We start from the raw sequence: 25,777 nt of genomic DNA, 5'->3' as shown, positions 1-25,777 counted from the left end.
GAATAATGACTAGACATGGATGTCTATTGTAAAACTTTACTTATAATATTTATTATACACAAAGGAGTACAGTACGGTTCATGAGTCTTCTCATGGCAGCAAAACACCCCATTAATTCAGAAAGTCTGTTTCTTTGTCCCCTCTAAAAGAGGGGGCTGAAAGCTCTGCATTTGACCAGTTGGCATAATCATCATCACAAACACACAAAAAAAACATAAAAAGATAATACAGGTTTGATAAATACAAAACTAGGCAAAAAGGTACATCTATTTCTCCCCTGCATGTCGAGGAAGGACAGGACAATGGGCAGGCAATGTAAAAATGGTAGTGCTTCAAAAAAGATTGGGATAGTTTACAGAGTAGCCTCTTGATATGTGTCGGAGGTTGGAACCAACTGATTGTGTCAGAAAGCACGATGTAGAGGATTGTAAGGCCCTCAAATGGCTGACAGAAATTCACATTCTCTAAGTACCAAATCTACATCTCAACTACAAATGTTTTTTTGTTTTTTTTTTAAGAAAAAGACTACAATATATTTCAATGAAAGGTCGGGTAGGAAGGAAATTGCGTTTTATAGTTTTGATGCCATCCCCTCTTCATCTGTGTACTGGCTCCGTTTCAGTCAAAATTCAGAGCCACGGTTTCAGTTGGGGACACTTGTTATGGCTGTAGCCATCCATATTGTTTACCTATTAGGATCCACATTTCAGTAAATAAGATTCAGTAAGGGGAGGAAGTCAGAGATCGTATTTGATAAAACAGCTCACAAGGACCAACTGTAAGTGAACGTCCAAACTACCAAACAAACAGCCTCGTGAGTCATAGCAGAGGGGTGGAATTGGAGAACCGGTTCTAGACCTGGTGCAGGAGGACACACAGGCAGGCCTGCGGTTCTTGTGCGTTGTGAGATGTACCTTGTGTGCTCATACAGAATGTACAGTGGAACATCACATTCAGGTTTGAACTCAACGGAAGGCCCAGTGCCAACAGAGTTCCGGAACAGACGCCTCAACACATTCCTGAAACGTTTCGTTAGTTGTTCCAACCAACCAATCACACAGAACTTACAAAGCAGCCGAATGACAAACACAGAGAAACGTCGGCAAAATTCTACGTGTTTTTTTTTTTCAGCAGCCAAGTTAGGTGACGTAAGTGAACCCAGTCATCAAGGCCAAACAGGACTTTTACAAACAGGTGTTTTCATGGTTAGTTTTCCAGGCAGCACAGCACTTAAACATATAAAACTTCATAAAACTCTCCAAGCACCGTCCTCAAGCTGTGACTGTAGTGACTTATATTGCTTTGAATTATTTTGCAGACACCGATGTGCACTTAAACATACTGCATTACAAACAACTCAGATGAACTCAGCCATGTGGCTAAACCTAACTCTTCATTCAGACAAACAGAAGGGCATTCTTTTGACAAATGTGACCTGGGAACAGCCTGCATGGATCCACTAAGCATAATTAGAAACAGTAATCAATAACGTAATTCTGTGGACGAACGGTAGCAATGATGACGAGCACACAGTGGATGACTGATTGGCTGGGAGATGCTCTGAACTCTTGGAATGTAACTAGTTGTCCCGTCATATTGTTTTCCTGTCATAAACAACTGACCAATGAAGGAGCTTGTCAGATGTAAATCACAGGAAGTGGAGTTATCACAGCTTCATCTTGCAAGCCACTGAGCGGTCCTCACATTTTCATTTTTCCACAACCCACCCACCTGAATTGTTTAGCTCTGATTGGTGATGGTTTAGGGTATTTAACTCTAAACTCATCGTTTTTCGAACCCTTTTGTATCTTATGAGTGTCTGTATCAGGGACCAGTGAGAGAGCCTTACTCGTTGTCTGTGACTGTTGCGAGTTACAACACAACTGAGACGGTGACAAGCACAACCATTAGGATGTAACATGAGTGGACTTTTTGTTTACCAACATTTTAAAAACAATATGTAAACAACTCTTGAGAAGAAGAAAAGAAGAGTTTAGCACCAGACACTAATGAACATATGAACAGTGGGGCACCTGATGACTGGCTGGGTCAGGCCTCTTCCCTTTAGCACCAGTTCTCATCCCACCTCGAGTTTGTCTGGAAAGGGGTGGCAAGGCAATGCAGCACCAAGGCAGCCTCTTATGTCACCTCTACCCAAGACTCTACCTGGGTATGTCTGAGTCTCAGGAGAGATGGATGGATGGAAGGATGGATGGAGGCCATAGGAAGACCCAAAGGCTACAGAGTTTATTTCACTTCGTCCTCCTCCTCCTCTTCTACTGCTCCCCACTCCTCCTCCTCCTCGCCCTCCACCTCCTCTTCATCATCCTCCTCCTCGTAGTCCCCCCAAGTGTCATACACATCCCCTCCTTCCTCCTCTTCCTCCCCCAGTTCAGCTTCCTCCTCTTCCTCCTCCTCTGCTAGGTCCCCTGCCTCCTCTTCTTCCTCCTCCTCCCCTAAATCCCCAGCAGGATCCTCCTCCTCCACAACCTCCATTTCCTCCCCTTCATCCCCATCTTCCTCCTCTTCTTCTTCCTCCTCGTCCTCATCCCCCTCATCCTCATCCCCCTCGACCTCCTCATCCTCATCCCCCTCTACCTCCCCAAAGTCTAACCCATCCACCTCCCCGTCCTCCAGGTCACCATCTTCCTCCTCCTCGTCCTCCCCTGCATCCTGCTCCTCCTCCCCTGCATCCTGCTCCTCCTCTTCCTCCTCTTCCTCCCCTGCATCCTCCTCCTCCTCCTCCTTGAAGGAGGAGGGAGAGGTGTGGAGGTTGCCTTCCGCGCTGTAAGACAGGTCACTGTAGGGCTCGAGGCCGGGGGCCGAGGTGGGGGAGGGGATCTTGGCGGTAGAGGTGTTGATGAAGAGCCGTTCAGTGGTGGGTTGGAGAGCGGAGGGTGGCAGGGCCGCAGTGGAGGAGGGGACCACGGAGGAGGATCCAGCCAGGGCTCTGGGAGGAACCAGGGCGTGGGGTGCCGGCAGGGCCATGCCCCCAGGCCTGAGAGAGGTCATGCTGGGTACGTACTCCCGGATCTCCCCGGGCTCCAGGGGCTCCGGGCCGCAGGGGTCGTGCTCGCTGCAGGAGAGGCGTCCGTCCAGCTTGGAGATGAACAGCATGCCCTCGCGGTGCTCCTGGCAGAAGGAGTTGGGACACATCTCGCAGAAGGACGCCGCCTCGCCACCGCACTCGTCACACTGGTGCCAGGGGCATTCCCAGCGACCTGAGGAGATACACAAAACACACGTTTATGTCTACGACCACTGGTCTGTGAAGGTCCTCTCGAGAGCTCACAAAGGGGGCCTGGCAAGTTCAATCAGAACTAAGTCACTGTCGGCCATTTTCTGAAAACAAAAGGGCACTTCCATCTAAAGAAGTCTGTTCACGATGGAACCTCTCAATCTGGCAGGCCGTTTGGTGCCCCAGGGCCCTCCGCCTCTTCCTCACCTGCTGGTCTCTTGGAGAGGTTGAGGCAGTCAGCGTGGTAGACCTTGGGACAGCCCGGCTTCTTACAGGAGACGATCTGGCCTCCGTCGCCGCAGCTGAAACACTCGTCCTCTCGCTCCTTCGTCACCTCCAGTTTGCTCTTCCTCTTCACCTGCGCCTTCTTCTTCCCCTCCTTCATCTTCAGCTTGTCGGCGGGCGGCTGGTTCTGATACACACACACACAGAGGGATTAGTCTTCTCCATTTGTATTTGATGTACATATTTTGGGGACAGAGACAGTTGAGATAGATGGGGAATGTAGGGGAGAGAGAGAGAGAGCTCCAGGCCTCACCTTGGGTCGCACGCCCAGGAAGCCACTGCAGTTGGGAGCTCCACATTTACACACCGTCTTCCCATTCCCCAGACACTCCAGGTTGTAGTTGAAAGTGAGCTCCACACCTGCACACACACACACACGCACACATTATGACACACACATTATGACACACACCTACGACCATGTGTTCCATCACATATTCAGTCATTTGATTTAAATAAACACCACACACACACACAAAAAAAAAGATGGCTGCAAAAAATCTTTTGAAAAACCAAGGTTAAACTGTCTGCAAAAAATCTTTTGAAGAACCAAGGTTAAACTGGCTGCAATTTTTTTTTTGAAGAACCAAGGTTAAACTGGCTTATCCGTGCTGGACAAAATCCCTCTGGATTTTCACGGAGGGGTTAACTGAGCAGGTGAGGTCAGTAGACCGCCCCCTCCCCCCTCTCATTAGGACAGAGTAGCCTCCAGTCATGGCCTCTGTGTCAACATACCAGGAGACAGGGGTGGGGGGGGGTCGTCTGTGGCCAGGTGTTGTGGAACATGGTCATTCATTAACTGATTTAAAATGGCAGAATGGCACCAGTCCTTCACTAAATACACGTCAATAAATAAAGTAAAGTTTTAGGTTTGCTAGTTGAAAGTGGGTGTTCGGTTTGAGCTCAGCCTGTAATATACAGCATGAAGGACTGCGGTCAGTCTGAGATATGTGGAGGAAAGTGTGATCCATGTGGGGTTCAACTGTGGTGGAATGAGGTAACTGAGGACTGACCTTTGGGGATGTCCTGCAGGGCAAACAGCCCCACCCTGGTGTCACCGTTCACCGTCCACTTCTGAGTCTCACAGTTGGGCTGGCAGCAGTGGTTCATGAAGCGCGCCTGGTTCCCCTTGGGCCCGGCGTCGATGATGCGGTCCTGGACACACCACAGACACAACGTTACCTGACAACATTCGGCACGGGTTGCGATGATTGAACAGTCGGCCTTGAACGATACGTATATGTTTTGGGGCTTTTTATTGGGCTTTATTGGACACTGTCTGAGTGATGTGTGACAGGAAAGGCCGGGAGACACAGAGACAGAGACACAGAAAGAGAGAGAGAGAGACAGAGACAGAGAGAGAGAGACACAGAGAGAGAGAGAGAGAGAGAGAGAGAGAGAGAGAGAGAGAGAGAGAGAGAGAGAGAGAGAGCGTGAGAGAGGGGACGACATGCAGCAGAGGACTGATCTCCCAGGCCGACCGACCGACCGCACGCCAGCCATACCTTGTCCAGCGTGAGCATGTAGAAGTTGCAGATGTCATTCTCCTGGGCGTGCCTGATCCGGGCCCGGCACTCCTCCTCGTCGATCACCTCGCCCACGTACTCGTTCACAAACGCGCCCTTCTTGATGTCGAACACGGAGCGCAGGCCCCAGCCCCTGGCCAGGGTCCTGAAAATCTCCACCTGGCTGTACTGGCGCTTGGTGAAGGCCTGGTTCTGGCAGCGCTCCCCGGCCACACACACCTGGGGGTGGCACTCGTACATCAGCATGCGGTTGATGCACTCAGAGTCCACGCCGCACGGGTTCTCGTCCGACGCCTTGCAGTTGCAGCGGGGGATCTCGGATAGGTCGGCCGTGATGATCTGCACCTTCCCGATTGGACGGTTCACCTGAGGTAGGGGAGGGAGGTCATTTTCACTTCGAAGTCCATGAAGTCAGAGCTGAGAGTCCATTAGGAACAGTGTGTATGTGTGTGTGTGTGTGTGTGTGAGTGTATGTGTGTGAGTGTGTGTGTACCTTGATGTGCCTGTAGGGAGGTGGCTTCTTGTCGTTCCTCCTGTCCTCCTGCAGCTGTTTCATCTCCTTCTCAGCCTGCAGCTCTCTGAACCGCTCTGCGGCCTCATTCAGCGCTGAGGACACAGAACACACCTCCGTCACCTCTCCCTCCTCCCATCACAGCTCCTCCCCTCTGCCCTCCTCCCATCACAGGTCCTCCCCTCTCCCCTCCTCCAATCACAGCTCCCCTCTCCCCTCCTCCCATCACAGCTCCTCCCCTCTGCCCTCCTCACATCAAAGCTCCTCCCCTTTCCTCCTCCTACCATCACAGCTCCAGCTCCTTCCACCGCTCCACAAGCACCGCCCAAGTTCCTGGAAAAAACCCTCCCAGCCAAAGAGAAAAGGGGGATTTTGTGCTCTACCCTTCTTGTAGACCGCGTCGGCACCCTTGCCCATCTTCTCCTTGTTGTTGGCGTCGCCCTCCATGTAGGGGAACACCCTGGCCTGGTAGGTCCACACAAAGTCTTTGGAGCCGAAGAAGTGGACGGGGAATTCCCCGACCTCGTGCTTCATACGGAGGATGTTCTCCGGAACGTTCTTGGGAAGACACACCTCCGCCGGCCACCACCTGGACACAGGACCCCGAGGTTAGCACGCTAGGACATCTGTCTGTCAGTCTGTCTGTGTGTCTGTCTGTGTGTTTGGAGAGCGTTAGCGTAAACGTGTGACGTTTGTTGTCAGCTGACCTGTATCGGCCCACTTTGACCCAGAGGATGTCTTTGAAGTGGGGCTTCTTCCCAGCCTTGCACTCGTTGCAGAACCAGCTGCCGGCGGGCATGTCGATGTTCAGACACTCCCGGTGGAACGCGGCGGGACACGACTCGCAGCACAGCAGACTGCCCCCTGCAGGAACACAGCAGGAACTACAACTCAGACACGTCTATGGAACTCAATGACATCTCCGCACAGGGCGAAAGTGACCAGTGTTAACCTTCTGAGCTTGCTGTGTGGTTAGGATTCATCTTGAAGGGAAGGTTAAAGCTGGAATCACAGTGAGGTGAAAACTAGGGGACTCACATGAACTTCAGTTGTTCAGTGGTGTAGCTAATGCCAGGGGGGGTTCTGGGACAAATCCAGGATTTTCTAAGTGCTTGTGTTCATCACAATCAGTACATCAGATATGCCTCGTGACTGTGCGTATGATCTGCTCGTTATTTTGTGTCGAGTCCAGGTGCGTGTCAACTCTCTCTCCAGTCAGCTGGATGTCTAACCCTCACAAACCCAGAACTTGAAGGCCACACCGTCTCGCAGACAAGACAACAGTACACCCCCACAGGGCGTCAACAACAGCGTTCCAGGAAGTCCCGCCCCCGGCGTTCCCAACCAGGACGTCCCGCCCCCGTACCTTCGGAGCAGACAAAGCACCAGCTGACGTTGATGTGCTCGTGGTTCTTGCAGCCCTTGCGGGGGGTGAAGTGGTTGGGGCAGAGGACGCTGGTGTTGGCGAGGACCACGCTGCCCGCCGCCATGCAGTAGTCGTTGGCGTGGTAAGCCACGGGGCAGCGCACGCACCGGGCCAGGCGACCTGCGGGGAGGGAGAGAGGGGAGGGGAGAACCGGGGATTCAAAACGTGCTGCGGAGAGGCCAGAGGGCTCCGGAAGGCCCGAGGCCGCCCAGGGTCGTGCGCACGGCTCGTACCTTTGGAGCTGCAGGGGTTGAGGGGGTTGGCGATGTGGCAGGACAGACAGGTGTGGAGAGAGCAGCGGAAGCCCTTGTTCTGGGGCTGTGCCGGCGTGTGGATGAACACACACTCGGGGTGGTAGAACTTGCCACACATGGGGATCTGGCAGCGCTTGACGCCGTCTCCCGCCTTCTTGCAGACGAAGCAGGTGTGCACGCCTGCGAGACAGAGAGGAGTTATGAGGGAGGGGCAGGATTGGATGGGCGGTGGGTGGAAGCGTGGGTGGAGGTCCTTCTCACCTGTTCTGCATTCTCCACAGACAAACTTCCCCTTGGGAGGCTGTGACAGGCTGAGACACTGCAGGTGGAACGCCCCGTAGCACTGACCCTCACACAGCAACAGATCCCCCGAACGCTCACACACCTGAGGACACGCACACGCACAAACACACACGTATATACACACGCACACACACACACACGTAGCTGGTCAGGAGACTTTGAGCCACACATTCCCAGCAGACCAGACCGTGTGAGGATTCACGTTGTGTTTGGGAGACGTTGTCGAGCTACAGTCGTGGTCTCACCTGGCACACGTTCTCCCTCAGAGCTCCCGCTGTTGCTACCCCCGGCCTGCGGTTGCTCGCATACATGGCGTCTCCGGGGGAAGCGTAGCTGTCACTCAGACTGGGAGAGAACCCCTAGAGACAGAGGGGAGATTGGGAACACCAGTCAACATCAGAGATGTTCATGTCAACATACACGTACACACAAACCCACACCGACACACAGGCTACTAAGGAGACGTTGTCTGAGCTGACCTCTGGTTTGGTTGCCATGGCTCCGTTAGGCTGTCTCTGGCTGGCCGCCTGCCCAGGAGTGAGTTTGACCGGCAGGCTTCCCCCCTCCACCCTAGCCTCCACCTTGGGAGTGTGGAGGAGCGGGGGGCTGGGGGGCCGCGGGGGCCTGGGGGTGGAGGGGGACGGAGGTCTGCTGTGGGAGGTCTGGGCTGCAGCTGAGGAGAGACAGGGACACACAGCCAGTGAGACACCATGACACCCCCAGGAGACAATCAGGTGATGCCTCAATCCAACTAAGTGGTCTGTCTAGTCACTCATTCATTCATATGCAGGGTGGGTACGTTTAGTAGCGGAGGGCAGGGGGGGGGGGGGGGGGGGCTGGTGTACCTGGGAGAGGGGGGGCCGGTGCACCTGGAAGGGCAGGGGGACCTGAGGGTCTGGAGAGAGCAGCCACCTCCTTCTTCACTGATACAGCCTGTACAGACAAACAGTCGGGTTTGTTGGTCATTAGCCTTGATTATTATTAAGCTATTGATGATGATGAAGATGATGATGATGACAATCAGTACCTGTGTGTCAGAGGGCCCTGGGGAACATGCACCGATGTTCTCCACCTCCTAGAAAGAGATTTAAGGACGTTTTATATACCATGTAGAAGAAAGAATACGTTGTTAAAAATGCATTGCTCCAAGACGTGTGTTTGGGATGTTTAACATCCTAACAAACTGTTGGTGTTTATCTTGTCCAACCTTCTTCTTTGGTGGAGCAGCGGACACTTCTTCTATGGTGCACTCCAGGATCCTGTGGGAGGGCTTCCTGGGTCTCTTCCTGTCTAAGTGGCCTGGAGAGGAACACACACAACGGGGTTCTTCTATGTGTCTCGGTCAAAGGTCAAATAGACACACACACACACACACACACAGACACAGACACACACACATACCACTGCTCAGAGGAGACAGGTCTGTCCTTTCTGCATCCTCTGTTGACAAGTCAGACTCTAGTGAAGGCTGAAACGGTGACTGCTGTTGTGAGGCAGGACAGCCATCTTGGGACAGGCCCTGCTCCGGGGACGCCAGCCCCCAAGGGGTGCAGCTGGAGGTGTCTGTCCCAGGAGAGGTGCACGGGTGAGGGGGCACATTCCTTCCTGAGGCCTGTTGCTGCCCTTCTCTGTCACAGTTTGACCCAGAGCCCTAAGGAGAGGAGAGCGGTGACAGAGGACCAGTTATAATCACACGTTTATGATTGGTTTTTAGAACGGCTGTCAAAATGTGTTATTTTTTCCCCCAGTCCCACCATTCTGTAGGATTCCGTCACCTTCTTTGTTTTCTTCTTTGGGGCGAATATTTGTTCGTACTCCTCCGTGGATTCCAGGAGCCGCTTACTGGGTTTTCGAAGACGTTTGTTTTCAGAGTGTGCTGGGTAAACATCACCAAAACAACGTGAACAAAACAATTAAAAAAAACACAATAACAGTAACATCCTTAAAATCACAACATAGTGAAAAGAATACCGGTTCTTAACGTCCGTCTCCATGAGCTACTGGAAACCCCCCACCCTTCTCACCTGCTGCGTCGCTCCTGTCTGAGTAGCCCTCGTCCAGCCTCTCCAGGGTGGCACCAGGGGACCTGACGGGGTCCGGGGACCCCCCCAGCTTGTCTCTGTACACCCCGTTCACCTCTGCGCCGGCCCCCAGAGCCGAAGCCCCGCCCAGGCCCCCCTCAAACGCCTGCCAGCGCTTCTTCGGAGCCACTTTGCAGTCCGAGCTCTTGTCGAGGTAACTGGACGACGGCTCGGCCGCCACGGCGACGGCGGCGGCGACGACGACCGGCCGAGCCGACCCGGACTCGGCCAGGTCGGCGTGCCCGCTGACAAACTCCCTCCCCCAGGCCAGGTCGGCCAGCTCCGGGGTCAGGCCGGAGACGCCGGGCCTCGTCCTGCCGGCCGGCGGCGTCTTCCTGCGCGGCTTGTCGGGGGTCCCCGCCGCCCGAGGGAACACGACCCTCCCCTCCACCTTGTAGGTGTCGCTCTTCATGATGGGCCTGGTGGTCCTGGGCTTGCTCCTGGCCGATGGGGGCTTCCCGTTCCGCACCGTGGCCCTGGGGGCACGGTCCCCCCCGCCGCGCCCCCTGGAGGAGTCGTCCCCAGGGTGGGTGGGGATGACCAGGGGCTCCTCCTTGATCAGGGCCGGGCCGGGGGGCATGGCCAAAGGCTTGCCCTCCTTCTCCCTGGTATCGTGCATGTCCTTCAGGAGCATCAGGAAGGTGCTGAATTTGTAGCCGCTGTGGGGGCGGAAGGTTCCGGACTCGCCCGAGTCGCTCTCCTCCTTCACCAGGGACTTGAAGCTCAGATCCTTGGCGTCCTGGAAGGCGTCCATGGGGGACAAGGAGGAGGAGGGCGAGGAGCAGGACGAGATGTCCGACACCGCGTTCTCCTTCTTGATCTGGAGCGGGAGGACGGCAGGGTGGCTGGACCCGGCGGCGGGCGTGTTCTCGGACCGGCGGAAGGAACCGTTCCGGGTGTGGTTCCTGTCGGGCTTGAGGCCGGCGGAGGGTAAGCCTCCCCTGGAGGACTCCCTGTGAGACGACGTTTCGGTTTGGAGCCTGACATTAGAGAGTACGTGGTCCTCGTCGTCACTGCAGGCTCTCTCGTCTCTCGCCGCCTTGAGCTCAGTCTCCTCCTCGGCCTTCAAGGCCCTGGTCATGAGGCCGCAGCTGGCGGGGAGGTGTAAAGAGTGCTTGTCCAGGGAGCTTTCAGCTGAGCCCTCACTGAGGCGCTGTCTGGGCCGCCGATCCCTGCCACTTCCGTCTTCAGGCATCGACGGAGAGCTTTCCGAAAGGCTCGAAGAGCTGGGTTTGACGTTCTTGGGAGAGGGGTGTGGCAAACGTTTCTCAAGAAGCTTCTCTTTGGCCTTCTTAGGAGCCTGGTCCTTCTTGGAGGCCTTCTCAGAGTTCTGAAGCGGGGGCTTCTGAGAGCGTTTGGGACACAGGATCATGGGGACGGAGTCCAGATCGGCGTACGGGGAGCCCCTAGCCTCCTCCCTCCGGGTCTCCCCGTCTGCGGAGATTCTGTCCGCCACTTCAGAGATGCTGGAGGGCTCCTTGTGTCCCCCGACGATGTGGCCGAAAATCTCCGACAAGCCTCTTTTCTTCTTACACGGTTTCTTCTTGTTGCCGTGGTGGGCGTCTACGGAGTTCTTGACGGGCTGCCGCTCGCCGCCGTTGGCGACGGGGCTGAGGAGGGGAGGGTGCGTGAGGCCGGCGGAGCAGGACGGGGCCTCCGGGGCTTTCTCCTCAGGCGCTGGGGAGGGCACCGCATCCTCTCTGCTGAAGGTCACGGCGGGGTCCTTGGGCTCCCTCTTCAGCAGGTCTGGCAGTAGGAACTCTGCCTCCAGCACGCTGACCTTCCACGCTTCCATCAGGCGCTTGGGTATCTGCAGCGCAACAGAAATAACACTCGATGTTATCATTCAAGAAATCTTCATTCCACGTCCTAATCAAGACTCATGCAGACCACTATGTGTGGGCGTGCACAAATCGGTCAGTTATTTAAATCATGCAGGTTGGAGCTATTTAGTGTGGCGAAAACTTTATTTTGACCATGCAACTCGGTAAGAGATGTTACTAATACGACCGAAGGTTAGCTTAGCACAGCACCAAAGCAGAGCAGTGAGTGTGACTGACATCATCAGACAGTGACTGACATCATCAGACAGTGACTGACATCATCAGACAGTGACTGACATCATCAGACAGTGACTGACATCATCAGACAGCGCAGGCTGTGGTACGGTGTCGTTACCGTGTACTTGTAGTCCTTCTCCCTCTGTCTGCCTCTGCGTCTCAGCACAGGAAGGTTCTGGAACTGGTGTCCTCCCTGGAAGGGCAGCGTGGCCTTCCCTGGGACCCAGGCGTGGTCCGCCATCTCCCCCACCGTCTCCAGGAAGTACATACGGCAGGGCCGGCGACTAGGCACTGGGATCACGACCACGACGTTAGTGAAAAAGACGACGACACGAAGACGGGGAAAGCATCGGCGGTATGTGAAAAAAGGTCAACAGAAGAAACGACGGCCCCCTCCTCCCATGTTCTCTCTCTCTCTCTCTCACACACACACACCCATGTCCTTACCCTTCATCTTGGTGTGGACTCCGTCCTGAGGGTGCGTGGTGACCTTGCAGGGCCACCAGGGGCGACGGTTGAACTTGGCCCACACCAGGTCCCCCTCCACGTACCTGACAGGGGGCACGGCCTTCTTCTTAGGGCTGCTGGGCTGGAACAGCACACAGACACACACACACACATCAACACTCTGGTAACAGGACACACACACATCAACACTCTGGTAATAGGACACACACACACATCAACACTCAGGTAACAGGACACACAAACACACATCAACACTCTGGTAACAAGACCAGCAGACACACACCAACACTCCGGTAACAGGACCAGCATGCGCATACACACAAACATATCAACACTCTGCTAAACTGACAAGCACATACACTTCAACATACCACTACCAAAAGATGAATCCCTGTTTACTACTGTGAACGTGCTATGTTCTATATTAATATGTAGTCAAATTACATCTAGATGAAATGTAATGTTGAAACTTGACACACGGAAGTTCCTCTTTGTCACTCAAAAGAGAGGCCTTTCATTTTAAGGTAACATGTCCCTGGATGCACCAACTGACAGAGAGCTCTCAGTCCACTTATATCTACAAAGAGCCAGATAGACAGACAGGGTGATAAGAATCATAAGTCTAATAGGATTAGATAAATGCTAGGAGGTGTCGCATTTTTGCTGTGGAACTATATGTTTTCAAATGTGGGTGTGTGAAAGATTTTATTTATAAATGTGGACGTTAATATAATTTCCTTGATAAAAAAGTGTGTGGGGGGGATGGCAGATTTTCAGTGTTCAAAATAGTTAAAGCAACAACCCCGAGTTATCCCAGAGTGACCCGAGTTATCCCAGCATGACCTGAGTTATCCCAGTGTGTAGATCTCATCTGGTCGAGACTCACGTTGGAGTTACAACTGCTGGTCGGCGACATCAACCCGTGGTCTGGAGTAGAGGCCAGTTCACTGTCACTGTCCGACTCCTCGTCCATACTGTCCCCCATCCCCACGTCGGGCAGAGCGCTGGGGCTGAGGGTGGGGTGGAGCTCCGAAATGGTCTTCGCCATCAGGTTGAAGACGGCAGGTTTGTACGCGCTGTGTTCCAGCCCAGGGGCGGCGGGGAGCGCGGCGGACGGCGGCCCCGTCGCTGCCCTGTCCCTGAAGCGTCCCGGAGACGGCTGGAAGGGGACCAGCTCGTCGTCGTCGTCCTCCTCCTCTTCCTTGGCGTCCCCGTTGTCAAACAAGGTGGACTCGAAGTGCAGGTATCCGTTTGGGATGGGTGAGCAAGGCTCCAGGCTGTCGGGGCTGTGAGGGGAGAAGCCGTTCTTGTCGAGGCCCCGAAGGGACCCGAAGGATTCGTCGTTGCCGGGAGACGGGGGCCGCTGCGCGAGGGCAGACCCGAAGTCGGAGAGTCCTTGTGGACTTGACGAGTGCAAATGGTTCCTGCCGTGGTGGAGGTCCTTGAGGTGCTCTGTCCGCCCGTGGCCCATCGTGGAGAGGTCCTGGAGCCTGATCAACGAGCCGTAGCCGTGAGAGGACCTCTCCGGCCCGCTGTGTCCGTGAGCCGGGGCCGGCCTGAGGCTGGAGGAAGCCAGGTGCATGGCGGCTGGTTGCTCGTGGCCGCGCTTGGAGCTGCTGTTCTGGGTTCCATATGAGGAAGGTGTGGTGGAGGGGAGGCCGTTGGAGGTCCTCAGCTCTGGCTGGCCTTGGCCGTATGCTGAGCCACTCCTGGGAGCCCGTCTGTATGACTGATTCATGTTGTCATGGCTCTTTCCTGTCAGGTAACACAAATATGCAGGTTAGATCCGGGTTATCTGAAAACGTGCGCGCTAGATAACGTGCTGTGTTTTCCGAGCCATGTACAACATGCACGGTTTCAGAAATGCAACCAAACAACGACTTACTATAACGTGTACCTTACTACGACAACTATATCGCTTTTTTACTTGAAAGCGACACTAAAGCAAAGCGACAATACAAAGGGCACAGCCATCCACTGCACACACACGTAATACGTCGACATTACTGGCTTCCCTAGGCCGTCCGGGGTAGTGGCAGGGGAAACAAAAAAAATCAGGAAACGACTACTGACCTGCTCCATTCATAATACAATCCATATCGCCTAATGTCAGGATTGCGCACGCGTTGTTAATTGGAAAATAAAACGATCGTCCAAAATATAGTATACCGTTTAAAAACGCTGGCACTGGCTTTGGAAGAGGTGAGCCAGTGCCATCACAAAAAAAGGCTACAGTGTGGCTCACACAAACCCACAGCCTGCACACCGTCACAGGGGCTTCCATTATCTCACAAAAGGACAGCCCGAAACACGCTAAAAACAACTTACGTGGATTGAAAACGTTAGAATCTTACCATTTGGAGGTCGGTTACCACGAAACCAACTGCGGGTCTTTTGGAATTGGACATGAAGCGTGTGTTTTTTTCGATTTGTGAAAGCAGATCTGGAGGCTACAATCCCAGCAAGCAGCAACACTAGGCCAAGACTCGGCTCTCATTCTCTCCACTTCATCTGCCTGAGCAGCGGCGGCGGCCCGTTTAAAAACAATCACCACTTGACAAAATAAAACTGAAAGCATCCCACAATCTGTTCAGCTGCAAGCGTCAATGTGTCACACATTGGTCTATTACAACAGTGCAATATTATACACTACATGCTTATTATCGTTCTGTCGAAGTGCCCCTGGTTAGGTTAAAACAAGCCGAGGCTGACTGACTGCAAGTGAGAAAGCGACCAATCCGCACAGCCACCCAACCCCCCGTCTGCAGCACACTCTGGGCCGGGGCACTCACCCCCCCTCTTACTCAGAGCCTGGGCGATACTGTAATTGTACTTGAGGGCTGTCTGGCACAATGAGCTAAAACGATCGAATAAAAACAGTGTTACTATATCCAGTGTATTTGTTTACCAACATCCCCGAATAGTCTATTAATAAACACAAGGACGTGCCCATAATCCATCAAAAGGATTTGACAAAGCCTACATTCGTAAAGTAGGCTATACTGTTACTGATCAATATCTCCATAGGTTTAAACCTAGGCTAAAATATTTCCGCGAATTCCAATATTAAGATTAATTTATGCGTACAATATACGTGGATCAATTGTCAAAAGAAGTGATCGAAGTCGGCCTGGACAAACGTCAGACGGTGCGCCATGTTGCTTGGTTGGGCAGGAAATAACAGGCCGTGCGACAGAGAACTAAGCGGTAGTAGGCTACACATGTAATAACCGCTCACAAACACAATGACCTCGATGATCTATTTAGTACAGATATCTTTTATTCCAACGTGGTTGTTACGTTTCAACTGGAATCAGAACACGTGTACTAAATAACTATATATGCAGATTGAAGAGAAAAGCTGCCAACAGATAGGACCACACAATGGACGAGTGGAACCTATGTGTCTAGCATGGTGGTCAACTAATAGTTCCGCGAACATAAAATGCTCATCGACCCATCGACGTAAAATTTGACGCTGTACAGGCCATTGTCTGTGTGGTTGCCTTCTTTAATGTGCACGCTTGTTTTCGTTAATGGGGGAATCACTGAGCTCAGCGTGCGTTTACTTTCTACTGCATGTTTTATGATGACGTTATGTGCGTTGGATCTGTTTGTATTAAACACGTCCATATATGAGATGATAAATTATAAGGAGCCACTGTATTTGGATTGACCCTTTATTTCTTTATTTTTGGTTTACATACATAAGCACATTTTTTCCACATAGCATTTTCTCTGTTGTTTAAAAGAAAACATTCTAATCAACAGCGTAACAACAAACAGCTCATTCAGGGTTTTGTTTGACGGTGAAGACAGAGGAGGAAAATACCATACACAGACAAAAGTATTTTCACAAAGAAATAAATGTGTTCAAAATAATATGTGAGGATATTTCGATAAGTCAATACAAGGTTACAAAAACCTGCTCAATGTTATATTGTGCTGGATCCATTCCTATATGGTATATACAGTAGTTACAAAGTAAAGAACATTGTACTGGACACAACACCAAAAAGAACAACACTAGAATACACCCAAGGAAGAGAAAAAAGCCTGTGTTGTGTGTTTGTACTCTAAATTACGAGCATGTTTCATCATGACCAGACCAGGGAAGCTACTAAGCTAATCAGGATAACAATACAACATTTATCAGAGCATTAATGAGCACATGAAAATCATATATCCCAAACAGCTGGTAAAAAAAGACCACCCCACCAGAGAGTATTAGAACAGTATTATGATGAAGATTAACATGGCTTTCATTCATGTGTAACTACTCAGATTGTATTCTATGCTTCATGCATCTCTGTTAAACAAGATAGCATACGTCTTATAGAAATGGAGTTCAGTCTTGTACTGGGAAAAGAGAAGAGTACACAATGACCATAGCAAAGTACATTAAAGAGAAGCTTTGTCCGTTTGAGATGCCAGGATACCAAACAGTTCACATCTTCAACACACATATATGCCCCTCAGGGGTATTGTAGTCATTCGTGTTGGACATCCACTTGAAGTGAGTTCCAAGCTGTTTCATTAAGGACTACAGGCCCTACTCGTTGGGCTCCTCCACTTTGCCGCTGGGCTCACAGATGCCGCGCTTCGGTATCATAGTGTACGAGAACGGCGTGACATCACAGCTGGCATAGTCTAGTTTCTTGGGCCCGCTGCAGCTGCTGAAGTCGAGCTTCTTGGTGCCGTCGCAGCTGCCGTACTCCAGCTTCTTGAGGCGAGCCAGAGTCTTGATGCTTCCAGGAGGCCTGCCCGGGCTCACCTTGTAGCCTGCAGCCTTGGTGGTCCCCAGGGGCCTCCCAGGACTGGTCTTGAACCCCGCAGCTTTTGTGGTCCCCAGCGGACGTCCGGTGCTGGTCCGGTATCCGGCTGACTTGGTGGTCCCAGATGGCCGTCCTCTCCGGCCGGACTTGACGATCCCTTTCTTCTTCTTGGGACCCTCCGGCCCCGGTGGGGCCTCGCTGCCCCGGATCCTCACCGTCTGGGAGTGGAAGTCGTTCTGGTTGTCCTGCATCTGGCAGGTCATGGGTTTATGCATGCTTTGGGTCAGAGGTGGCAGGCTGGGGAGAGGGAGCTGCAGAGTGGGGTTTTGGGGCGACGGGTAGAATTTATTGGACTGTGCGCTGCATAAGTCAAAGTGGCTGGTTGAATGCTGACAGTCCTCAGACAACCCTGTCATGCAATAGTCATTGCTGCTGCTGGTGACTTGGTGCATCATTTTCTACTGGAGTTGGGTAAAAAAAAAAAGGATAGAAAGAGCATGTTAATTCATTTCTCATTCTGTCTTTCTTTCTTTTGTCTCTCTCTGACAAACATGCGCGTGCACGCACGCAGGAACAAACACACGCACACAAGGATATTTATGCGTTACAACTGGATGTTTCATTTTGATTTAGCTTAAGTTGAAATGTGATAAGTTATTACAACTATTCATATAGGCTTGTGCATCAAAAGCAGCGGCCAGATAGCTTTGGTAAAGCAAAACCTGACTGTAAAGAAATCGACAAAGCAATACCTGGCAATTCTTACGTTTGCATTGCATGAAACACTGACAGTATGATAACTCTGCGCAATTATTAAGGGTAGACTTTGCAACTGCCGGCGATCTTTTGTTTTAGAACGAAATCTTCAAACGAAAAAATCACAAACCTTATTTGTAGGCGGATCATGGAATGCAAAGGGTTAAATATAAAACATATCCTTTTTCCATCCTTGACAGCCACAACATTTTGATTTCATGCGTGCAATCTGTAGTCTGGTATCCATGAATATTGTCTAGCGACAGGATTGCAGTGTGCGGCAGTCATTTCAAGCTTATCTATTCTTGTAAGACAGAGGTTTAAATAAGAAAGGCAGCCATTTTCGCCCGAAAAAATTAATAAAATATGCGTCTGCCCAGCGCATGCGCGGCACATTTCAGGAAACGCAGACTACTTCTTATGGTCTGTAAAACTAAGAATGGCTTTCAGTTTACACAGAATGTGCGTCTGTATGTAACATTCTTTTGTGTGGATCGTGTATAAATACTAAAGACTAGGCCCCGTCAGCGAATAAACCTTTCAAGAGGTGGGGTTACAAGCTTCGGTGGGTGGTGTCTGCCCCCTCCCTCTAAAACCGATACTAAAAATCGGATTAAAGGTTGATCTCGAACGTCCAATCGTAATAACCTCTGGATGCGTCCCAAACGTGAGCCATCATGGGATAGGCCCACATTAAAATATATTAGTCTGAATCTACAGCAGTGACCAGACCTGCTGTGTCCTTTTACAGTTTGAACAGTATGGTGCCTCAAATCAACAACTTCAGAAGTATAATAAATGAATTTGTCTGCATAATAATAAATATGCAAGCAACACAAATCACAGAGAGTCTGTTTCAGAAGTTTTATTACATTAATATCAACAAGACAATAGAAAGCCAGACTGGCTCCATGAGCAGATAGCCTTCATGGACAGGGAGCCTGGTAATATACTATGTAATCAGCCTTCCCCCCCTTGTTCCTCTCCCACACACCCCTCCCTCTCAGTCCACAGGACTTTAGGAATCCTTGATGATCTTGGTGAGCTTCTGGATCTTGGTCTTGGTGGACATGTCCACGTACTTGTCCCCAATGCTCACGATCATGCCCCCTAGGATGGTGCCATCCGTCTGGGGACAGGTCACACATGAAAAGGACACTCAATGCATATATGGTCAACAATTAAGCGTTTAAAAACATTCCATGCTAGTTAGTGAACACTGAGACAAGAGCAATAAGTATGCTATAAGTATAATAATAATAATAACAATAATAATATCAATTTTTAAAATGTATACAGCAAAGAAAAAAAAAAAAAAAAAAGAGTGCTTTATGTCCCTGTCAAAGCAGACTGGAGAATGAGGAAGCACTGTTGAACCACAGGGCCCTACCTTGGTCTCCAGCACAAGGATCTCTCCCTTCTGAAGGAAGCCTTTCAGGGCCACCTTAAGATCGGACAGGCTAGCTGGATCCAGAGGCTGTAACACACACAGGACACAACTTGAAGAACACAAAGCAATTCCAAAGCCACATCTTGGAACCACAAGAAACAGAGAGGTTCCGCCAAGATGAAAGAAGAGTCTGTGAGTGAGAGACAGGTAGGTGTGGTGACGTGTGTGTGTCTGACCTGGGCTGTGGTGACAGTGCAGATGACCTCCCCGCGGTGAGCACTCATCATCTTGCCGAAGGCGGTGATGACATCACCGGTCAGCGTCAGGCGCCTGTTGTCAGCTAGAACATCTACCAAAACAGAAACAGGCGTGTCGTCAGGGCAACCAACAGGTCTGGTTAACAACAAGACATTCACAGTTACTAACAGGGCATCTAAACCCTTTAAGTGTATCCTGTCACTATGTGATAACTGACAACACAGATAGGTTTAAAGACTAGGGAGGATAAAACAAGCAACCAATTCCAGCAATGTAAATCAACTACTGTCCATCAATATTTCTCAACATAAAAATAGTGTTTAATGGCCTGTGGGGTCTGAAAATAACAAGGGTTTGGGTTGTGCTGCAAGAGCCATACCCTGCCCCTTATAGGGCACTCACTGATAAAATTGAATATGATGGGGGAAAGTCCAGCCTTGGTCAGGGCATCAGTGAAGGTCTTGTTCTTGACCTGGCGCTTCACGTGGGGATTCATCACAATGCTGGACAGTTTGGGATCCTTGATTAGACTCTGGTCAACAACAGGAGACATTCAGTTGGTTTGTCAGTGACGCGAGTTCAGACTAATACAATTGAATCTGAACAGATAAAAGCATTTTTACTCATCAGGATTACATTCATATTATGTTGACTGTTAAGGCGTCAATGGACGTAGCCTAAATAGGAAAATAACCTTGACGTTCAAAGACTTGTCGATCCACTAATGACTCCCTGGCTAAAGGTTCTCTGCACATGCATGGTGGTCAAGACAGGCAGACTCACAGACACGGTAACCAGCTCCTTCTCGACCGTTTCCAGGTTGCCCTGCTTGCTGGCGGCAGAGTACAGGGCAGTGGCGTAGCGACCCTCCACTCCATACAGCTGAATGGGGGGCTGGAGATAAACAGACACGGTGTGAAAAGCGTTTATTGACGTACCCCCCTCCAATGACATTGGACACAAAGGGATTGCATTGTACGTACATTGACCGTTTCCATTGAATGTATCCATTATTGTTTACATGGGTTTAGTTTTTCATTGAAATGTAACGGTTAAGTAGATTCACAGCGCGGCCTGTAGGTCATTGGGCCTGCTGACTTTTGCTAATCAGTACTGATTCAAGTTAGCTCAGACGGCATCTCACCTTTATCAGCCTGGACCTGGACACTGACGTGCTGAACTGACGGACCTTGGGAAAAGGGAGCAAACAAGTTCAATGTTATGCATTTGTGAATCCGCTCTTTCGATTTCAAGTAAGTATTGTATAACACGGAGCTAGGTAGACAGCTAGCTGCTAGCTAGCTAATGCCAGCAATATGGAAGCCCCTCGTGCATTGAGCAGCAACCAAAGCAAATACTAAAAGACGGATAAATTGTGGTTTAAGGTTAAGCAAGCTTATCCACTAATAGACATACAGATGCATGGCCCAAAGACGATCAAATGAACGATATCATAGAATGACTTACTGTCTGTCCTGCCCTTAGCGCTGCCATTTTCTCCTACAGTCGTCTAGTAAGGTGAACAGGGTTGCCAGACTGCTCGTCAAGTATCCCTCTAGCTGTGAGTCTAACACCCCCTTTATGGGTACTGTTTCAGGGATGTTTGTTCTCACTGTGTCCAGCAGATGGCAGCAGAGTCTGTGATTGGCCAAGATGGGCAGTCTCACAGTTACTGAGAAGATGACGTTACATATAACGCAGTTTGTTGCTTGGCGAAAGAAGCAGGGCTGGGTCCACATCATTTCTCATCTTGGTAGTTTTCTGCGTGTGAATTTCTTCGCTTCTGTGCAGCTGTCCGTTTACACATTTCACGAAACCATAGTACATGCTGTATTAATATGTACATGTGCCGATAGTGTTGGGAGCTTGAACAAATATCGTTGAAAGATAGTCACTATCACGAGTGACGCATTCATTCTCCAGCGCTAGATACAGTGCGAATGACGAAAACGCTGTAGCCAGCTAGCGCCTAGCTTAGCTCCTAGTTGTTTTCATTGGGAACATAGCTAGCACGCTGCTAGCTGAAGCTTGACAAGCAATGGACGACAAGTCATTTACCAAGGAGTTGGATGGGTGGATCGAGCAACTCAACGAGTGCAAGCAGCTTTCGGAAAACCAAGTCAAAGTGCTCTGCGAAAAGGTACCATGTACAGTTACTTCTTACTAATATATGTAGCTAATAATAGGAATGAACTCACGTAAACCTCGCTAAGCTAGCCATCTTGGCAGGTCGTTATGAAGTAGCTAATGTTAGTAATATTGTGATGATGAAACACCGGCTTTTGCATGGCATTGGCAACACGCGCTCCATTAGACCTGGTTTAAATGTGTGTTGTGAAGATGTGCCTTGATAGTTCATTCTGCAGCATCCCATCGTCACTTTTATTTATATTAATAATCAGCACTGATAGTTAACAAAACATGGCGGTTGTGGAGCATAGCAATTAATTCGACAAGAAAAGCTTTTCTGTACTTTTTGAGATAAGCACGCATGGTTACGTTTCTATAATGTTTCATACTGATGAGCGGTTGGTCTTGAATAAGGAATGCTTTATTTCTATATTAGTGACAATGTCACCTCGTCCACCACACACTCCACGCACCTGCCATGATGACCACGCCTTGGGTTGGCCTACTTGGCGTTAGTTTGGATGTGTTGTTGCTGTGTTGTTGATGTGTTTGATGTATACTAAACTAGATGCTACATGCCAAGATTCATATCAGACGTCCACCTAATCCTAAAACTATGATCATAAACTTCGCGTTTTCTATAACCATGGTGACCACCTGCTCGGTCGAACTATCCACCCCCCAACTAAACAGCAGCAGCCTAAAATACTGTATATCCAAATTCCTTTTCTGAGCATGTCTATGTTTAGCCTATGGTCTGCACCCCTCTGTGTCACTGACTGTCTCTGGAGGAAGGATCCCTCACTGAATTGCTCCTCCCAAGGATTTTAGAAAAAAAATTCTGGGAGTTTTTTCCTGGTCTTCCTGGAGGGTGTAGGCTGGTTTGGGCGCAGTTCAATGGGCGTATGTACAGCCCCTCAATGACATTGCTTGTAAAACGGGGCTGTTCAAATACGATTTGTTTGGGATTTCAGGCCAAGGAAATCCTAACGAAGGAGTCCAACGTGCAGGAGGTCAGATGTCCGGTCACGGTGTGCGGGGACGTCCACGGCCAGTTCCACGACCTGATGGAGCTGTTCCGGATCGGGGGGAAGTCCCCCGACACCAACTACCTCTTCATGGGGGACTATGTGGACCGGGGGTACTACTCTGTGGAGACAGTCACACTGCTGGTCTCACTGAAGGTAATAGTCTGAGAGACAAATAGCAGGAATGAATAGGGTTGGTGTCGTCAATTACACACCTCGACGATATATCAATGACAATGCTGGTAAGGTTATTTGTGTTATTTCTGAGCACATATAGAAAGGGATTGCTCTTGTTCTTCCAGGTACGGTACCGTGAGCGAATCACGATCCTGCGAGGGAACCACGAGTCTCGTCAGATCACTCAGGTGTATGGCTTCTATGACGAATGTCTGAGGAAGTACGGCAACGCCAACGTGTGGAAGTACTTCACCGACCTGTTCGACTACCTGCCCCTGACCGCACTGGTAGACAACCAGGTGAGGCACCAGCACATCGTTCTGAGGCTGAGGGCCGTGGCTAGAAATGTCTGGTGTGTCTATTAGCTTCTGAGATGATTCTGGGTCTCGCAATATCATTTTTATTTTTATATATATTTTGTACTTATTGTACTTATTATTTATATACTTATTTTATTCATATCATGTTCCTATATGTGCGGGCTCATGTGTAGTGTTGTATCTTGGAGATGAGGTTGATGTATTGGGATGTTTGCCGCTTGTTGCAGATTTTCTGCCTCCATGGAGGACTTTCGCCGTCAATAGACACACTGGAGCACATCAGAGCGCTGGATCGCCTGCAGGAGGTGCCTCACGAGGTAGTCACACACACACACACACACACACACACACACACACACACACACACACTGGGCTATAGACAGAGCTTTTTTTCTGCTTCTGTGGAATCACAATGTGACTAAGTATAGAAATGAGATATGGTCATGTTCTCATTCTCATTTCTGCTGCTTAAAACAATTAAAATAAATCTATAGTGTTTAAAAATATTTTTGACCTCTAATATTCTGCGTTCCCCTATCCCAGGGTCCCATGTGTGACTTGTTGTGGTCAGACCCAGACGATCGAGGCGGCTGGGGCATCTCACCCCGGGGGGCAGGCTACACCTTCGGACAGGACATCTCTGAAACCTTCAACCATGCCAACGGACTCACCCTCGTCTCCAGAGCCCACCAGCTGGTCATGGAGGTAGACTCAGCCTGCACTCCAGCTGCTCCTGGGAGAGGAGGGGTCCTGGGAGGGGGGGGGTCCTGGGAGAGGGGTCCTGGGAGAGGGGTCCTGGGAGGGGGGTCCTGGGAGGGGGGTCCTGGGAGAGGGGTCCTGGGAGGGGGGTCCTGGGAGGGGGGTCCTGGGAGAGGGGAGTGGTCCTGGGAGAGGGGGGGGTCCTGGGACAGGGGGGGGGGGGGTCCTGGGAGAGGGGTCCTGGGAGAGGGGGTCCTGGGACGGGGGGGGGGGGTCCTGGGAGGGGGGGGGGTCCTTGGATGATTCTAACCCTCTCAGGAAATTAATAAATATGAAATAATTAAGACTTGGTCAGTTGATACATTTCTTAGCCAGTATTTCATATTCCAGGGGCTTGTGGGGTTGAGGCATGTAATGCAATACTGAACCAACAGTTTTAACGGTTTGTCTTTTGTAGGGTTATAACTGGTGCCATGACCGTAACGTGGTGACCATCTTCAGTGCTCCAAACTACTGCTATCGCTGTGGAAACCAGGCCGCCATCATGGAACTGGATGACACGCTCAAGTACTCCTTGTAAGTAATGGGATTCCCTTACGGAAATCGGCAATGCTCAAGGTCTTTCAGAGGTCGTCCTGCAAGCATATTATTGCTTCGGTAGTTACGGTGCATCACTGAGTTAAATGTGACGTGAGCTTACACGTGACTGTTTCCTGTCTGTGTGTTCCAGCCTGCAGTTTGACCCCGCCCCTCGCAGGGGAGAGCCCCATGTGACCCGCCGCACGCCAGACTATTTCCTGTAAACGTTCCGGCACCTGTAAAGTATTGATCCTCTCCAGGAAGCGGGAGAGAAGGAGGTGCTGAGTAGCGAGAGATGATGGCATACAAGATATGAAGCATCCACACCACCACATGGACCAAAATGTGTGCCATATTAACAATGCATATATCCATAACCCACCCAACACTACTGTCCTTGAAAACACACCTCTCTCTCTCTCTCTCTCTCTCTCTCTCTCTCTCTCTCTCTCTCTCTCTCTCTCTCTCTCTCTCTCTGGCTCTCTCTCTCTCTGGCTCTCTCTCTCTCTCTCTCTGTGTGTGTCTCTCTCTCTCTGTGCATGCTGTTTTTATCTCTGGAAAAATGATTGTCATTATGATGAAGATTACAGTCACAACTATACCTGCTGGTTTTGTCAGGAGAACTATATCTGCTATGAGGTTAAATGCTGATACTAATGTGCTTAATTGTGTTAGGATGTGATCATGGTTAGTATTGCCACATCGAGCCGCATAATTTATTTTAGCATGGCCTCAAATCAGAGGTTGCAGTTAGTGTAAAATATGTGAACACTTTTCTTTTTTTTTTTCTTTCTTTTTTTAACTTAAACTTTATTACAAGGTGATAAAAATAGAATTATCTCTCTTTGCACTTTTTGTATTTTATTTCTATCACATGGCACTGACAAACTGCATCCTTTTTTATATTTAACCTCAGCATTGGTAAACTTTCAGTGTCACTCAACTGTCCTTTTTGTGTCAAAGTCAAATGTATTTAAATTGACTAGATTCTGGTACAATATGGCATCCCTTGTAAGATATCTTTATGTTTTGCAGCCTCGGCTATATAATAAAGAGAGAAGTTGCACCTTGCATACCTACTTATCTAAAACTATTTATATCCGTCACAAAGGTCCTGCACGTGCACAGCAAGTCCATTCACGCCAGTGGGTGACGCGCATTTGCATTTCCATACTTTTGTACCACATCACGCGCACAACGCAGGAACTTTTGTGATTTGCGCCCGGGGGAGGGTGCAGGTGGTGGTGGTGGTCTCACACGCAAGACATCAGTATTCTCTTCTCGCAGTGTTGGTTCAAGTATTACTACAAAAATGTATGATACATGTATTTTTCAATTATTAATTATGTATTAGTAAATCATAGAACGTCTGAAATTAGAGGATGTCATATTTCAAAATAAAAGTCCGTGTGCATTTTGCTGTCGAAATGGCCTACTTGAAAAATTCACAATATTGTATCATTGATTTATTTAATACCCTTATGCAGAAATAATGCATTTGTGACTGACTAAA

The 25,777-nt window shown here is 50.1% G+C and overlaps 4 protein-coding genes across 7 annotated transcripts; 1 reads left to right on the top strand and 3 right to left on the bottom strand.

Annotated features, from left to right (window-relative positions):
- Positions 1-26: 26 nt before the first annotated feature.
- Positions 27-15,314, bottom strand: nsd1a (nuclear receptor binding SET domain protein 1a). 3 transcript variants are annotated; one of them, XM_084702126.1, is made up of 24 exons: positions 15,240-15,314; positions 14,945-15,009; positions 13,039-13,907; positions 12,132-12,273; positions 11,803-11,975; positions 9,568-11,434; positions 9,298-9,419; positions 8,945-9,194; positions 8,751-8,842; positions 8,571-8,618; positions 8,389-8,476; positions 8,023-8,216; positions 7,789-7,902; positions 7,502-7,625; positions 7,220-7,420; positions 6,927-7,106; positions 6,268-6,424; positions 5,944-6,149; positions 5,543-5,655; positions 5,029-5,415; positions 4,537-4,678; positions 3,777-3,883; positions 3,446-3,650; positions 27-3,221 (listed from the first exon to the last, which is right to left on the bottom strand). In XM_084702126.1, the coding sequence occupies exons 3-24, from the start codon at positions 13,888-13,890 to the stop codon at positions 2,248-2,250; spliced, it is 6,738 nt and encodes a 2,245-aa protein (XP_084558252.1). In that variant the 5' UTR covers positions 13,891-13,907; positions 14,945-15,009; positions 15,240-15,314; the 3' UTR covers positions 27-2,247. The 3 variants fall into 3 exon arrangements, with proteins under 3 accessions (XP_084558252.1, XP_084558250.1, XP_084558251.1); XM_084702124.1 differs by lacking the exon at positions 15,240-15,314 and having other exon boundaries at positions 14,507-15,213; XM_084702125.1 differs by lacking the exon at positions 15,240-15,314 and having other exon boundaries at positions 9,319-9,419; positions 14,507-15,213.
- Positions 15,315-15,807: 493 nt separating this feature from the next.
- On the bottom strand, positions 15,808-18,024 carry LOC146302086 (uncharacterized). 2 transcript variants are annotated; one of them, XM_084702127.1, is made up of 2 exons: positions 17,814-18,024; positions 15,808-17,388 (listed from the first exon to the last, which is right to left on the bottom strand). In XM_084702127.1, the coding sequence occupies exon 2, from the start codon at positions 17,380-17,382 to the stop codon at positions 16,705-16,707; it is 678 nt and encodes a 225-aa protein (XP_084558253.1). In that variant the 5' UTR covers positions 17,383-17,388; positions 17,814-18,024; the 3' UTR covers positions 15,808-16,704. The 2 variants fall into 2 exon arrangements, with proteins under 2 accessions (XP_084558253.1, XP_084558254.1); XM_084702128.1 differs by having other exon boundaries at positions 15,808-17,385.
- Positions 18,025-18,533: 509 nt separating this feature from the next.
- Positions 18,534-20,933, bottom strand: atp5po (ATP synthase peripheral stalk subunit OSCP). The gene is made up of 7 exons (XM_084702122.1): positions 20,799-20,933; positions 20,476-20,520; positions 20,115-20,225; positions 19,734-19,863; positions 19,310-19,422; positions 19,074-19,160; positions 18,534-18,812 (listed from the first exon to the last, which is right to left on the bottom strand). Exons 1-7 carry the CDS (start codon positions 20,823-20,825, stop codon positions 18,702-18,704), a joined length of 624 nt encoding a protein of 207 aa, XP_084558248.1. The 5' UTR covers positions 20,826-20,933; the 3' UTR covers positions 18,534-18,701.
- Positions 20,934-21,049: 116 nt separating this feature from the next.
- Positions 21,050-25,715, top strand: LOC146302084 (serine/threonine-protein phosphatase 2A catalytic subunit alpha isoform). Its single transcript, XM_084702121.1, has 7 exons — positions 21,050-21,471; positions 22,436-22,645; positions 22,792-22,965; positions 23,214-23,303; positions 23,530-23,691; positions 24,143-24,261; positions 24,416-25,715. The coding sequence occupies exons 1-7, from the start codon at positions 21,370-21,372 to the stop codon at positions 24,486-24,488; spliced, it is 930 nt and encodes a 309-aa protein (XP_084558247.1). The 5' UTR covers positions 21,050-21,369; the 3' UTR covers positions 24,489-25,715.
- Positions 25,716-25,777: the final 62 nt, after the last annotated feature.

This window comes from Hypomesus nipponensis, chromosome 1, assembly GCF_054491055.1.
Source record: "Hypomesus nipponensis isolate SF chromosome 1, ASM5449105v1, whole genome shotgun sequence".
In the NCBI taxonomy this organism is placed as follows: domain Eukaryota; kingdom Metazoa; phylum Chordata; class Actinopteri; order Osmeriformes; family Osmeridae; genus Hypomesus; species Hypomesus nipponensis.
Note: the sequence above shows the minus strand (reverse complement) of the source record. Positions and strands in the feature narration are given on the sequence as shown.

Excerpts from the sequence above, each read along its gene's own strand:
- atp5po (XM_084702122.1), bottom strand. The coding sequence starts at position 20,825 with ATGGCAGCGCTAAGGGCAGGACAGACA. Across the intron at positions 19,864-20,114 it reads AGGAGCTGGTTACCGTGTCT|AGTCTAATCAAGGATCCCAA; the intron begins GTGAGTCTGCCT and ends GTTGTTGACCAG. Across the intron at positions 18,813-19,073 it reads TCCTTGTGCTGGAGACCAAG|ACGGATGGCACCATCCTAGG; the intron begins GTAGGGCCCTGT and ends ACCTGTCCCCAG.
- LOC146302084 (XM_084702121.1), top strand. The coding sequence starts at position 21,370 with ATGGACGACAAGTCATTTACCAAGGAGTTGGATGGGTGGATCGAGCAA. Across the intron at positions 22,646-22,791 it reads CACTGCTGGTCTCACTGAAG|GTACGGTACCGTGAGCGAAT; the intron begins GTAATAGTCTGA and ends TTGTTCTTCCAG. Across the intron at positions 24,262-24,415 it reads GACACGCTCAAGTACTCCTT|CCTGCAGTTTGACCCCGCCC; the intron begins GTAAGTAATGGG and ends TGTGTGTTCCAG.
- LOC146302086 (XM_084702127.1), bottom strand. The coding sequence starts at position 17,382 with ATGATGCACCAAGTCACCAGCAGCAGCAATGACTATTGCATGACAGGG.
- nsd1a (XM_084702126.1), bottom strand. The coding sequence starts at position 13,890 with ATGAATCAGTCATACAGACGGGCTCCCAGGAGTGGCTCAGCATACGGC. Across the intron at positions 12,274-13,038 it reads CCAGCAGTTGTAACTCCAAC|CCCAGCAGCCCTAAGAAGAA; the intron begins GTGAGTCTCGAC and ends GTGCTGTTCCAG. Across the intron at positions 8,477-8,570 it reads CAGGGCCCTCTGACACACAG|GCTGTATCAGTGAAGAAGGA; the intron begins GTACTGATTGTC and ends TTGTCTGTACAG.